The sequence below is a fragment of the Callospermophilus lateralis genome, chromosome 17 (genome assembly GCF_048772815.1).
Source record: "Callospermophilus lateralis isolate mCalLat2 chromosome 17, mCalLat2.hap1, whole genome shotgun sequence".
In the NCBI taxonomy this organism is placed as follows: Eukaryota; Metazoa; Chordata; class Mammalia; order Rodentia; family Sciuridae; genus Callospermophilus; species Callospermophilus lateralis.
The window spans coordinates 71,871,225-71,886,018 of record NC_135321.1 but is presented as its reverse complement, the minus strand read 5'-3'; the positions used below and the strand labels follow the sequence as shown (position 1 = coordinate 71,886,018).

General features: G+C 33.9%; 2 protein-coding genes across 2 annotated transcripts in view; one reads left to right on the top strand and one right to left on the bottom strand.

Annotated features, from left to right (window-relative positions):
* Positions 1–14,794, bottom strand: part of Cenpp (centromere protein P) — a 227,122-nt gene that overhangs the window by 138,227 nt on the left and 74,101 nt on the right. The gene's annotated exons all lie outside the window — the stretch shown is intronic.
* On the top strand, positions 7,854–10,439 carry Omd (osteomodulin). Its single transcript, XM_076837366.2, has 2 exons — positions 7,854–8,808; positions 9,312–10,439. Exons 1-2 carry the CDS (start codon positions 7,869–7,871, stop codon positions 9,644–9,646), a joined length of 1,275 nt encoding a protein of 424 aa, XP_076693481.2. The 5' UTR covers positions 7,854–7,868; the 3' UTR covers positions 9,647–10,439.

The following is a 14,794-nucleotide window of genomic DNA, read 5'->3' as shown; positions in this document are numbered from 1 at the left end:
ACATGAACAACATAATCACTACTATAAGTTCAAATCATCTAGTTGATGAAGAATTATATAAAAATAAAGTGGTTAATTTTAAGTTAATCTTCCAAAGAACTGTGGAAACATTAAAACTTTTTAAAAAACTACACAGATCTGCTCTTTTTTCCTTGTGTGGAAGCCTGAGGTTTAAGAACAAAGATACTAATAGGAAACATATGGAAAAGATCAGTAACAAAATGGAATCTTGGCCCAAATGTTTTGCCACGTTTTACATACCAATGTCTCAAATAATAGGCTAGATTTTTACAATATTGAAACGCTGTATATGTTTCTTAAATCTGAAACATAACAAAATAAATCTGTGAGTTCTATGTAAAATCTTAATAGAAAACATGGTTTTAGGAACCAAAAACGAACTACAAGGTTTACTTTACCTTATTTGCTCAAGCTTGAAAGAATCCTCCCTCCCCAAAAGAACACAGGTCCCATTGCCAAGAGATACAAGTTAACTCTGTTTCAATATGAAAACATTAGCACAAAAATTTAGCATCTAAGCAGGCTTCTTAGCTGTTACTCTTTACCAGGGAGAGCTCAGTGAAATGGGGACATTTTCTAAATCTGCAAAATAAAGGCAATAGTTATCAGGCCACAGAATCTTTTCATTTCACCTTATTCAGTACCAGAAGAAATCAGACATACCCTCAAAGTGCAAGGCAAAGACTACCACAGTAAAGGATTCATTTTTATTTTAAAGGTCATTAGGCATTCTAATGAGTATATTCAGGAGCAAGATGAGAGAAGGGATAACTAACAGAAAAGAAGGTATCAATTTTTGTATGGAAAAGTTACATCTTTAATTTGTGAAACCAATGAAAATCTACTGCATTTAAAAAAATATATTTGAGCCAGTCACATGGCTCACCCCTATAATCCCAGTGATTTAGGAGGCTGAGGCAGGAGGAATGTAAGTTCAAAGCCCAGTTCAGCAATTTAATGAGACCTAAACAACCTAGTGAGAACCTGTTTTTTTTTTTTTTTTTTGGTTGTTGTTTTTAAAAAGGTTCAGTGCTTAAGCACCTCTGGGTGTAATCTCTAATACCAAAAACAAAACAAAAGAATAAATTTGATATGAAATATTTTTATTCTGATTCCTTTAACAAAGGGAAGCAATGATGTGAGCATGAGATGTTAGACAACCCAGGGACTAAAATTCTGAGTTCCACCTTAAATTTCCGAGATACTGGCCTCCTTGTCACAGGGGACCTTAATTTGAAGAATTCTCTGGCATGAAAATGAAAATAAAAACAGTAATCAGTACATGCTGTTTCATTTAGTTCTGTTTTCCTTTCATATTAGAGGAAATTCTTGCCACACCTCAAACCAAAATTAAGGGGAAAAGAAAGAAGTAAGCCACATAAATCTGACCAAGAACACAAACATCTTAATTTGAATCCTCAAAGTTTTGTGTAATGAAAAGAAATACATAATTTTAATTCAACCCAAGTGTTTTCCAACCAGATTGTATTTGCTTAAATTGCTATAGTAATTCAAGGGACAACCCTGTCTGGACACAGAGTAACTGTGGATTTTTAAAGAGACTCAGTTAAAGAATTTAGGAATTTCTGATTCATTTAAAGGATTTGCAAATTCATCAACCCTTGAAAACTAAAGCAAATTTAACAGGTATGATGATAAAATAATTTTCAATTTTTAAAGAACGTATTCCTACTGTTGAAATTAAAAAGTACTTTAGATTTGTTTAATGTTAAATAGACTGCAACTACCATAAAAGCACAATTTTGGGAAGCAAAATCTGGTAATAGTACAAAATTTAAATTTTGATTAAGCAAATTCAGAGAAACAAATAAGTAGAGTGAGTTTAAATTTCTAATATAAGATTACCCAACAATTTTGTTTAGACTTTTTTAAATTTTAAGAAAGAAAAGATTATCAGATCATCTCTCTCTCTCTCTCTCTCTCTCTCTCTCTCTCTCTCTCTCTCTCGGGTCTTTATTTTTTCGTCTCTCAACTTTAAATGACAAAAATATCTAATGTTTTTGATCCATGAATAGTGCTAGTGAGTCTAGCTGTAGTGATGATGGATAATTACATTCAAGATTTTCTCAAAGTTTTTCTATTAATCAAATTCCCAACATAAAATGTTTTGTTTTCATTTACCCTTTTCTGAAAGGGAAGGCACAATTGCCTTATTCAATCTATTGAAGGATCTACTACAGTTACTTGAGTTCATGGTAATCAATAATTAAATGCATCATGGCTAAAAATAGTTGAGTTTTAAATTTTTAAATAGCAAAAGAATTTTAGAAATTTAAAATTGTTTTGGACAAAACTTGAATATTGTTTCTTACAATGCTAGTATAGCATGCAAATGAATCCTTAAAATAATAAAATGCCATGACTCTTTTAAAACTTTCCAGAGCTAAGTAAATATACCTCATTTTTATAAAGAATTTCAATCAGATTCTTGATGAAGGCATGAGTGCTTTTCTCCACATAAGAGAAATTTATGATATAGAAGCTTTTATTGTAATATATGATATGAAAACTCACATTAATGGATAATGTTAAAGAAACTGATATATATATATATATATATATTTATGTTTATGTTTTGTTTTAAGTTTTCCTTTTATTATTTTTCTACTGGACAGTGTAATAAGAGAGTGAGTATTGTTAAGACAAGATATTCATAGAAAAGACAATAGCCAAGTTCTTAATGTTCATCTGAAGAAATCACAATCGTGAAATAAATGCCTAGAGATAATCAACATTAGTAAAAAGAAGCATTGCTAACAAGATGAAATCTATAACTTATTAATTCAATCATCCATTCAAAAAAAACTTTGATCACTTATAATCATAATTGATTTTGTTAAAAATTAGAGCTTGCAGGGTGAGGGGTATAGCCCAGTAGTAGAGCACTTGCCTAGGATGTGTGAGGCTCTGGGTTCAATCTCCAGTACAACAACAATAAAAATTAGGGCCAGGAAATGAGATGACTGATGTGTGTGCTAATGTTTTGCTGTGAGTTTTCCTATAAGGAACAAGGCATAGACTGTAGAATAAGAAAGTGAAAGTAGCAAAAATATTCTTAGCAAATGGTTGAGATTAGTTGGATAAATAAAATAAGATCATTACAACAGGAAAAATTATCACAGGGAACAAGGAAAAGGAATCAGAGCTGATGAGTGTATGGATAGAAAGAGGCTAATTTCAGATAGGAAACTACACTTGATTAAAAGAGGGCAGGACAAGTGGCACTAGAGGGTTACAAATACAGAGGGAATGTTTAAAATGAGTTCGGGTTTAGAAGAGAAATTGCTTTTCAGGGAAGTATTTCTTCTTAGGTGCCCTCAAAGAATAAAAGTTGACAGCATGAAGAATGCCCTTTATTTTCGGAGAGGTAACAGTAATGAGTTTTGGATTTTAGTCAAAGGTATATAATTAAGTGTAGGGTCAAAGATATCATTCACATATCCTTTTCCCCCCCAAATTTTTCATAATTGTTAAACAACAGACTCTAATTCTCAAATGTAAGTTTGCTAAATTATGATATCTAAAATTATTAACACAAAGATAAAATTCAGACTAAATGTTAGTGAGCAATATTCTTTTAACATTTCCAGGTGTGGTGCTGCATGCCAGTAATCTCAGCAGCTTGGGAGGCTGAGGTGGGAGGATTGCAGGTTCAAAGCCAGCCTCAGAAATTTAGTGAGGCTATAAGCAACTTAGTGAGACCCTGCCTCTAAATAAAAAATAAAAGTGGCTTGGGATGTGGCCAGCCTTGGGTTCAATCCCTGGTTTAAAAAAAAAAAAAAAAAATCCTGTGTGAAAGTTGGCTGCAGACAGACTCCTGTGTGGCCTGGTCCAGTGGTATGGCTCATCTCTACCTCTCAGCTTCCACCTTCATCTTCTGGGAAGGTAGCAGTTTTATAGACCCAACTCTGATGGCTTTAGTGGCACTAAAACTTATATGCTATAGTATAATGAGTGATAATAAAAACCCTATAGAATTTCCTATAAAATATAATCCATAATAAGATGTATAGGATTTTCTATACCAGTTTCTGCCAATTTCCCAAAGTCTAGGTTAAATGATATCTAAAAAAGACTTCTCCACTGCCCTCAACAGGGTCAAGCTCCTGGGCCACACAGCATTGTCTGTGCCTGCTATAAACTACACAATCCTCTGTGTTAGGTTAAGGTTCATTTTGTGGTGTGTCTCTCTTCCATTAAAACATTTCTCTTTATAGAAGGGACTATGGCTTCATGTCCTCTTCATTTCTGTGTTCCTCACCAATTTAGCACAGTGCTTTACATTTAGAAATAATTCAAGACATATGTAAACTAAAGGAACTCAATCAAACTAACCACTGATATTTGTATATTATTACTAAACACATCCCATACAATAGCTAGCAGAATAACTACAGCAGGTAAAAAAAAGTTCCATGAAGCAGAGGCATGGAAGCTTCCAGCCTGGCACAGAGAGCTGGCTTGCTCTGAACACTGCCCTGTGGGATGAAATTATAACCTATCCGACACTACACCTCCTCTGGAGACTCTCTCCTACTTCACCCAATGACACTAGAGAATGAAGAACTACAGCTCAAATTCATTAATTCACTAAATTAAGCATTCATTTCTAGAGGGAAAATTCTTTTTTTAATGTATATTTTTTTAGTTGTAGATGTACCTTTATTTTGTTTATTTATTTTTATGTGGTCCTGAGGATAGAACCCAGTGCCCCACACGTGCAAAACAAGCACTCTACTGCTGAGCCACAGTCCCAGCCCTAGAGTGAAAATCCTTTACGTCAGAATGTATTCTATTCAGATTCTGGCTATAGTAGTCTTATTCTGCTCCTTTAGCAGTTAACCACCATTTCTCAAATAACTCATACTTTGTTCCTTCTATGCTGTTACTCAGCTCTTCCAACTGGAAATAATCATCCTCACCTCATTCTATGAGAACCCTAACATTCCTTCAAGGATGCAGAATGAACAACAAATGTAATGTATCTAGATCTGCAAAAAGAAACTTCAAGTATTTACAAAATCATGTACTGGTAAAGGGATGACCATTGTTTTGCATTTTCTTGTAGGATAAATATAAGAAAATACATTGGAATAAATAATTATTTGATTTGGTTTTCTTGATTACAAAAGGGTAGTAAGGTCATCATCCGAAACAATAAAGGGGAATAAGGTTTTAGAAACTTGAAAGAGGATGGAAAAACAATAGTAGTTGAGAAGGAAAGGAGATTAACTAAGGTAAAACAGCCATGAAAGATTAAGGTTGTAGTTGAGAATTGAGAGTAAGACCAGTTAGTTTGGTCCTGTTTTTCTTTTTAAAACCTGTACTTCTTATTTTTTTCTCCATATTGATTGCTGCATTAAAACTGTACATATGGTGGGATTTGTTGTTTCATATTTGAATATGCACATAATATAATTTGGCCAATATTATTTCCCAGTATTTCCACTTTTCCTCCTCCTCTTCCCTTCCGCTGGTCCCTTTCCTCTACTCTACTGGTCACTCTGCAATTTTCATGAGCCTCTCCTCCCTCTTTTCCTTTTTCCTCTCTAGCTTCCACTTAAGAGAGAAAATATATGACCCTTGACTTTGAGTTTGGCTTATTTCACTTAACATAATATTCTCAAGTTCCATCTATTTTCCTGCAAATAAAATAATTTTAATCTTCTTTTTTTTATTGGTTATTCAAAATATTACAAAGATTGCAGAATCACATCGGTTACACATCCACATTTTTACATAATACCATAATAGTAACTGTTGTATTCTGCTACCTTTCCTATCCTCTACTATAATTTTAATCTTCTTTATGACTGAATAAAACTCCACTGTGTATATGTAATACATTTTCTTTATCCATTCATCTGTTGATGGACATCTAGGCTGGTTCCATAGTTTGGCTATTGTGAATTGTACTGCTGTTAACATGGGTATGCATGTGTCACTACAGTAGGATGACTTTAATTCTTCAGGATAAACACCAGAGTGGTATATCTTCATGATATTGGGAGTGAAGGACGAAATGCAATGAAAAGACAGTAGGATTAATATATTTTACATTTCACTGAAACTGGAGAATTATTGCATTTGGAATTACCATATGAAGATAGTGGTCAGAGTGTGAGATGTGCAAAATTGAGAGTATGAGGGGGTTACTATACTGATAATGACAAACCTAGGATGTGGGTACATGGGAAGAATGGAGGACAAGGTCATGGAAGGAAAAAGGATCAAGGGCCTCTGACTCTATTTGAATAAGTGTTTCAAATCCTAAACACATACAATATTTACATTGTATGCATTTTTAAAATTTCGGACAAGAACTCAAGATTTTCTCAAATGGTATTCTGTGAAGAGAAAATGATTCAAGTAGCATCTTCTCAATTATACTGATAAAGGATAGTACCGTTCTAGATGAAGAGGAGATAAGTAATTTCATTACAAACATTTGTTCTCTCATGAAACCCTAGATGAGAAGGATAGCAAAAAAAAAAAAAAAAAAAAAAAGTCTCAGGAAAAGGAAAAAAAAAAAGAGGTAAAATCTAAGTTTTTCCTAAACAATATATTCATTCTACCTGTGTATAGCAGTTTTCAATTTGCAAAGTACTTTTAAATGTGTATCTCATATGATACCAACAACTACCAGGTGAAATAAGCAGGCTAAGTATAATTTCAACCATAATTTTGTAACTTTCAGTTTATTTATTTGAGACAGTCTCACTGTGTTACCCAAGCTGGTCTTGAATTCCTAGGATCAAGTAAGCCTCCTTAGTCTCCCAAGTAGCTGGCACCATGAGACACATATGTTCAGTAACAAGACTGAAATGCAAATTTTCAGTCTTAAGATATAATACTCTTCTCTATAAGTTTCAACGATACAAGTGTTAACTGTATAAGAAATCTTTCCCCTTACAATCCTACTCCACATAATGTCCTTCTGCTGTGCTGCACTGCACTCTCTGCTTCCCTGATTCTCCACTAGACTTTAAACTCCTAGGAGACAGGGAAAGTTGTGTTTTGAATATATGTATATCTAGAAATTAACTAAAAATATTAGTGGAAATAAGGAAGTTAGGAAGAAAACATAAAGACTAATTTACTAGAAACTAAACTTGGCAGGATATAGATATTATATTTGAAGTTGTTACTCAAACAGAGAAATTAGACTCTGGAAACTGTTTCATGAGGACAATTTGAAGGTGCAAAATAGACTTGGAAAGCATCAAGAGGAAACAAATTAGGTTTTTCTAAGTATCACATGTTATCACATAAAAGGGCACATTTCGTATTCTTTCAAAGGGGATTAAAGGGTACCAGTAATAGAAGTTGTGAGGATTTTAGCTTTACACTAGGAATCTAATTAGCAAAAGCACTCTAACAGAAACATAGGTCTCTCCTCTCATAGGGAGTAACCATCACTAAAGGATGGAATGGCTGGTAAAAACACCCAACATTTACAGTGGAGGGAGCACCTGACTGTAGTTGAGTCATGTCAGGTAGCTAATACTAGGGGAGTAAGCAAGATAACTGAGGTTCTCATGAAAAAGAATGGTTTCTTAGTAAAAAGCATACAACACTAGACCTTTGATTCTGGTCCAGTGCAAGGTGATTTTTTGTTTTTTAAATTCTGCTTCATTGGTATATAATCATTACTTTTGGTTTCAGTATTGCCCATTCTTCTGGATATTATCTTATCTACAACATAATATATTGTATATAATTGTCAATTTAAATGAGAATTATTCTGAGTTTCATTCATTTTTTTCCCACAATATATTTCCTTTTCTCCTTGCAATAGGAAAAAAAAAAAAAAAAAAAAAAAGAACATGGGCTTTTTAAGTCTAGTATATGTCCTTTTCTTCTTTTTTGGAGACAAAGTATCCTGCCAATATGAAACTTATCAATGGGACGAAGATTATGACCAAGAACCAAATGAGGATTATGAACCAGAAATCCAATTTCGTCAACATGTAGAATATGGAGTTCCTTTTTATCAGCATAGTTTAGGTTGTGCCAGTGAATGCTTCTGTCCAACTAACTTTCCAACATCGATGTACTGTGACAATCGCAAACTCAAGACTATCCCAAATATTCCAATGCATATCCAGCAACTCTACCTTCAGTTCAATGAAATTGAGGCTGTGACTGCAAATTCATTCATCAACGCAACTCATCTTAAAGAAATTAACCTCAGCCACAACAAAATTAAATCTCAAAAGATTGATTATGGTGTGTTTGCAAAATTTTCAAATCTACTACAACTTCACCTAGAGCATAACAATTTAGAAGAATTTCCATTTCCTCTTCCTAAATCTCTGGAAAGACTCCTCCTTGGTTACAATGAAATCTCCACATTACACACAAGTGCCATGGATGGGCTGGTAAACTTGACTATGCTCGATCTCTGTTATAATCACCTTCATGACTCTACGTTAAAAGAAAAAAACCTTGCCAAGATGGAAAAATTAATGCAGCTCAACCTATGTCATAACAGATTAGAATCAATGCCTCCTGGATTACCTTCCTCACTTATGTATCTATCTTTAGAAAATAATTCAATTTCTTCTATACCAGACAAATACTTTGATGAACTTCCAAAACTTCATGCTCTAAGAATGTCACACAACAAACTGCAAGACATCCCATATAACATCTTTAATCTTTCCAACCTTATAGAGCTCAACATCGGACACAACAAATTGAAGCAAGCATTTTACATTCCAAGAAATTTGGAACACCTATACCTAGAAAATAATGAAATAGAAAGTATGTAAAATTTTATATATTTTAATGAACAAGAAATGTATTTTGCCTCTTAAAGGAATAAATTGTCAATAATCTACACTTTATAAATTATGAGAAAGTGCTGCTCTGAAATTGGCTAAGGAAAATATAAAAACTGACCCCAGAAAAAGGTTTTCCATTAAGTGTATGTCTTTCCTATTAAAATTTTATTATCTTGAATATTATGAAATTGTACTAATAGAGTATATAAAGAAATATAAATATAAGTCCCCTGAGTAGTTGGACTATGAATGATTTTTATTTTATTTGTTTCTATTAAGAATTTATTAAGTAATCAGAAGTCAGTAAATTTATATTAACTTTGGAAACAAAAATTCATTTATACTTTCATTTTCCTTAGCATCAAATAATAATTGAACCTAAAACCACTTATAAATATTTAATAAAACTATTTCATGTAACATAAAACCCTGCATAGAATTATGAATATAAACTGGTTTTAATTTTTAATTCGTATTTTTCAGATATCAATGTGACAATGATGTGTCCTTCTATTGACTCACTACATCTTCACCATTTAACATACCTTCGTGTGGACCAAAATAAGCTGAAAGAACCCATAAATTCATATATCTTCTCCTGCTTCCCTCATATACATAGTATTTATTATGGTGAACAAAGAAGCACAAATGGTCAAACAATCCAACTGAAGACCCAAGTTTTTGGGAGATTTCAAGATGATGATGAAGATGATGGGGATGATCATGATAACACTCCTGAAGGCCAAGAAACAGAAGGGACAGAAGAACACTTCAACCCTCACTACTATGAAACTCAAGAATGGCAAGAAATTATATAGGTATATGTTTATGACTTCATAAAATTTATAACTAACTGAACACATAATTGTGCAAAATAATATATCCAGAATTATCTATTAGTATAAAACCAGACTTGCATTTAACAATCAACCGCATCACTGTATAGCATTAGAACTTACTCAAATGACATAGATCTTTAGAAATATCAATTAGAAATAGTGAGAATAAAAAACTAAACTTCAATGGCTTCTTTTACTTTTTTCAAATTTTTAAACATCATCAAGCTAGAAAAAAAAGTGAACATGCCGATTCTCATAACAGTAATTTCCACAGAATGATTAAGAAAATAGCATTAGCCAGGAGACCAGAGTCAAGTCCATTCCATCACTCTGAGGACATCTGATAACAGTAGGGCACATCAGTGTAAAAAGCAAGCATTTATTTAAGCAATACACTGTCTTCTTCCACTCTGTCTTCAGACTTCAAGCTTGTAGTTGTTACTCATTCATTATGGTACCCTAGGATTACTATTAGGAGCACAGAATATGTTTTATTTTCAAGAGGCCATCTTACTAAGAATCCAAAGCACACAGATTTATGAAATCACATGTTCACACTTTTCTCTTAAAGCATCAAAGAGGTAACTAAAAACCACCAGATTATTTCAGAGCAATTTGTCTTTTAGGAAAATTTAGCAATAGTCCAAAATCTTTATTGTGTTCCATTTTCTCTCTCTCTCTTTCTTTTAGTTATATAAAGATATGCTGATAAATAACTGCTTTGTTCACCAAGTTAAATTAATGTTGCCAAAATAAGTCATTTTATATAATAAAAAGCCCTTCTGTTTTCCTAACACAGTACAGTGCATACTTACTTTGTGCTAAAGTGTTTATTGACATGGTGCTAAAGGTGAATATAGATCCTTTATAATTCTATAATAGACAAGTTTTAACATCTTCTCTAAAATCTTAAAAATCACTCATATTCTTTAATCTATCATTTTGAAGTATTTTAAGTGTACCTTATAACAAAGATTCTAACTGCTGTGATCAAGTCTCTTGATTTACCAGGCAAACATTTCATAGATTTCCTCAGGTAAGAAATGCAGCATTAAGAGAGAATAAAATTATGGCATTTGCAGGTAAGTGGATGGTATTGGAGAATATCATGCTAAGTGGAGTAAGCCAATCCCCAAAAACCAAAGGCTGAATGTTCCTCTGATAAGTAGATGCTGATCCATAATGGGGGAAGGGGGAGATGCAAAAAATGGAGGTACTTTGATTGAGCAAAGGGGAGGGGGCAGGGGGGCAGGAAAGATGGTGGAGTGAGATGAACATCATTACCCTAGGTACATGTATGACTGCACATGTGGTGCAATGTTATATGGTGTACAACCAGAGAAATGAAAAGTTGTGTTGCAATTGTGTACAATGAATCAAAATGCACTCTGCTGTCATATATATCTAATTAGAATAAATAAACTAAAAAATTAAAGAATCAAAAAAAGAGAAATGCATACCAATCCAAGGCTAACATATTATACGAGGAATCCCAAATACATAATAACAATTTGGACAATATGCAATAATCAGACAGAATGCCTTTATTTTATTTGCTTATTTTTATGTGGTGCTGAGGATAAAATCCAGTGCCTCACCCATACTAGGTAAGCACCCTGCTGCCAAGCTACAGCCCGAGCCCCACCTCTCTTTCTTGAAAAATTTAAAAACCGTGTCATAAATCCAAACATTTATTATGAATTAATAGGTGGAAAACACCATGAGTATTTAATAGGGACAAAAAAGGTAAGACTATTTCTAACCTAGAGCAATTTAAAATTAATAAGGATCCATCAGATAAATGCATTTCAAAATCACAGTGAGATACCACTTCATGCTCATTAGGATGGCTGGAATCAAAAACCAAATAAGAGTTGTTAGAAAGGAGACAGAGAAATTGGTGCCCTTGCACACTTCTGAGAAGAGCGTCAAATGGTGCAGCTGCTTCAGAAGGCAATCTGGCAGTTGTTCAAAAGCTAACGTTATACATAAGTCAGTAATTCCACTTCCATTTATGAATCCAAGAAAATTGAACACAATGATCATGCAAAAATGTGTACATGAATGTCCTAGCAGCATTGTCCATAAGAGTCAAAAAGGAAACCACCCAAGTGCTTATGAACAGATAAGCAAAATGTGGTTTATCTATATAGTGGAATGTTATTCAGTCATAAGAAGGAATGAAGCACTAACACATGCTACAACTTGAATAAACCTTTATAAACATTATGCATGGTAAAAGTCAGCTATAGAACACATACCGAATGATTTCATTTGTAAATAATGTGCAGAACATGGAAATTTATAGAGACAAAATTTATTGGCTATCTAAGGCAGCAGGGTAGGGAAATAGGGAAAAAATGGGGAGTGACTCCTAATGGATTGCAGGGTTTCTTTTAGGGGTGATGAAAAAAAACCTAAAAATGATTATGCTGATGGCTATACAAAAGCCTGAAAATACTAAGCTCTACTGAATCATATACTTTTAAAGGGTGAATTGCATTGAATGTGAATTAGCTCAGGAAAGCAGATATTTTGGCCGAGCACACTGGTACATGTCTGTAATCCCATTAGCTCAGGAGGCTGAGGCAGGAGGATTGCAAGTTCAAAGCCAGCCTCAGCAACTTATTGAGGCCCTAAGCAACTCAGTGAGACCCTATTAAAAGGGCTTGGGGTGTGGCTCAGCAATTAAGTACCCCTGGGTTCAGTCCCTGGTACCAAAAAATAAAGAAAATAAGACCAAATAGCTCCTCCTAACACAAAGAAGAAAGGAAGAAAATGCTGAAAAGGCAGCAACTGTGAAAAATCGTGTGAGCACAGATACCACCACCATTACCCCTTGTGAGGACCTGCTGAAGTTGCTGAAGGCTACAGAAAGAAGTGTTATCTTGATGTGTGACAGGAACTGACCAACAGAAGGGGAGAAAAAAGCTCTTGGCTGAGATTAACATAAAGAAGTAGTAATTACTTTTTTGAACTCTTACAAAGTTTAAAAAGTAAAAAATCTTCCAATTTTCAGAATTCTGGAGCTTCTATTTTTATCTTTCTGAACTTATAAAAAATAATTTAAATTCTCAAAGAACATCCTTATCAAAAATAAAACTACACAATTTAGCAATTCAAAACAAGGACTTTGATATCACATATTTGGGTATAAAGCCTGATTTAACACTTTTAAGCCAGGTAACTTTGAGTAGGTTATTTGGTTTTCCTAAGCCTCCCCTTTCTAGTTTTTCTTTTCTTTTCTTTTCTTTTCTGTGTGTGTGTGCTGTTGGGGATTGAACCCAGAGCCTCACACATGCCAGACAAGCACTCTAGCACTGAGTCACATCCCCAGTCCTCTTTCCTAGTGATTAAAGGAAGATGGCTCTTATATAGTTGATACAAAGATAGAAAGTGCATGCCAGTTGCAGGTATCCAATAAACACCTCTTGCTCAGGAGGTCTGGCCTGCAGCCCATGGGTCTCGGTGCTAGACACTCTGGAGTGCTCGTGTTGGCTTTCCTGTACTGGAGTGTGCACAGAAAGGAGTCAGCACCTCTTTTCAGGTTCTTCCAACATTCTCTCATACACAAGATTGATGGACAAGAGAGACGTTACTAATGATTTTACCAGGGTATGTACTCCACAAAAAAACAAATGCATAGTCACTGTGGATAGTTTAGCTTTCCAAAGCAACTAACTTGTGAAAGATAGTTCACATCTTTCAAAAAATGGCTCAACAGGATGAGGATGGCAGTATTCTCTCCATCACCCTCACAAGTTTGCTCTTCCACCCAAATTCTTCCTATCAGGCAGAACAACTCAACTCCACTCTGCTCTGGTTCCTCTCTACAAATATGTATAAGAAGTGCATCAACAAACATCCTCCAGCTAAAAGCCCAATGAGGAGGTAGAGTAACCACCATTTATTCTTTGGCAACTCAAACCTATCCCAAGTATTTCTCATTAAACATAAAACAAACAAAACAGCATAATCATTTTTAGGTTCCCCAGGAGAAACTGAAGAATAAAGTATTTTCTTTAACTAGGCCATAAAGATTGCAGAGTCCCTGTACTGCAGCAGTAAACCATACTAGTTGATTTGATATTTATAATAAGAAAGAAAAACATGAAAATACACCTACAATTTTTCTCATTATTTCCATTACACAACAAAGTAGTTGTATTAGCTAATAGACTAATACATTTAAAAACCATTTAAAACTATTAACAAAAAATCCAAATCATAACATAAATCCAAATTTAATCAAGAAACACACAGTGAACATACATTTAAAGGCCTGGGGATGTAGCTCAGTGGTAGAGTGCTTGCCTAGCTTGTGTGAGGCCCTGGGTTCAATCCCTAGCAACACACACACACACACACACACACACACACACACAAACAGTAAAACTGAACATATACTTAGCTTTTAGAAAGAAAATAAAAATTCAAGATGCTTCATAAATTAGTTCAAAACAATACTGGTTGAAAATGCTTAGCTTGTATTTAAATACTATCTGAAACACTACACATATGTTTTCACTTTATTCTTCAACATTGGGGCTACTAAACTAAAATACAGATGTATGCATATCACATAACATACTTAAGCAGCTCCCTGTGGAAAAAAAAATAGAAGAAATAAACCTTGTCTCTTCTATATACTCTTTCTGTTATAAAGCATTCATATGACTCCAAGGACATCTGGAACTTAAACCTTGGTTTCCTGATTCCAAATTAATTTTTTGTAAATCTTGGAAATAAAGTATAAGAGCAGCTGGAAACAAGATTAATCCTAAGATCTAAAAATCTGAAGTTCCTTTTATGCTCCAATTTCCTCAATATATACAACTATGCCTAGTTATAAGCTAAATATGCTTAGTTATAAGTATCATATTGTGGACATCTTTTATCAATTTACCTGTTTAGGTTGTGAATTCATCATAGAGATTTATGCACTACTGAGAAAAATATAAATTCACAAATAAAGACAAATTTTTACCATAAACTCTTCCTTACGTTGAGTCATAATTCCCCTTCCTTTAAATACTTAGGAAAATACTCATTGTACTCCTGTGAACAAACAGTGTTCAGGCATGAGCAGGAGATTTAAACCATAGGCTTGCCATAATACCTTCAAAT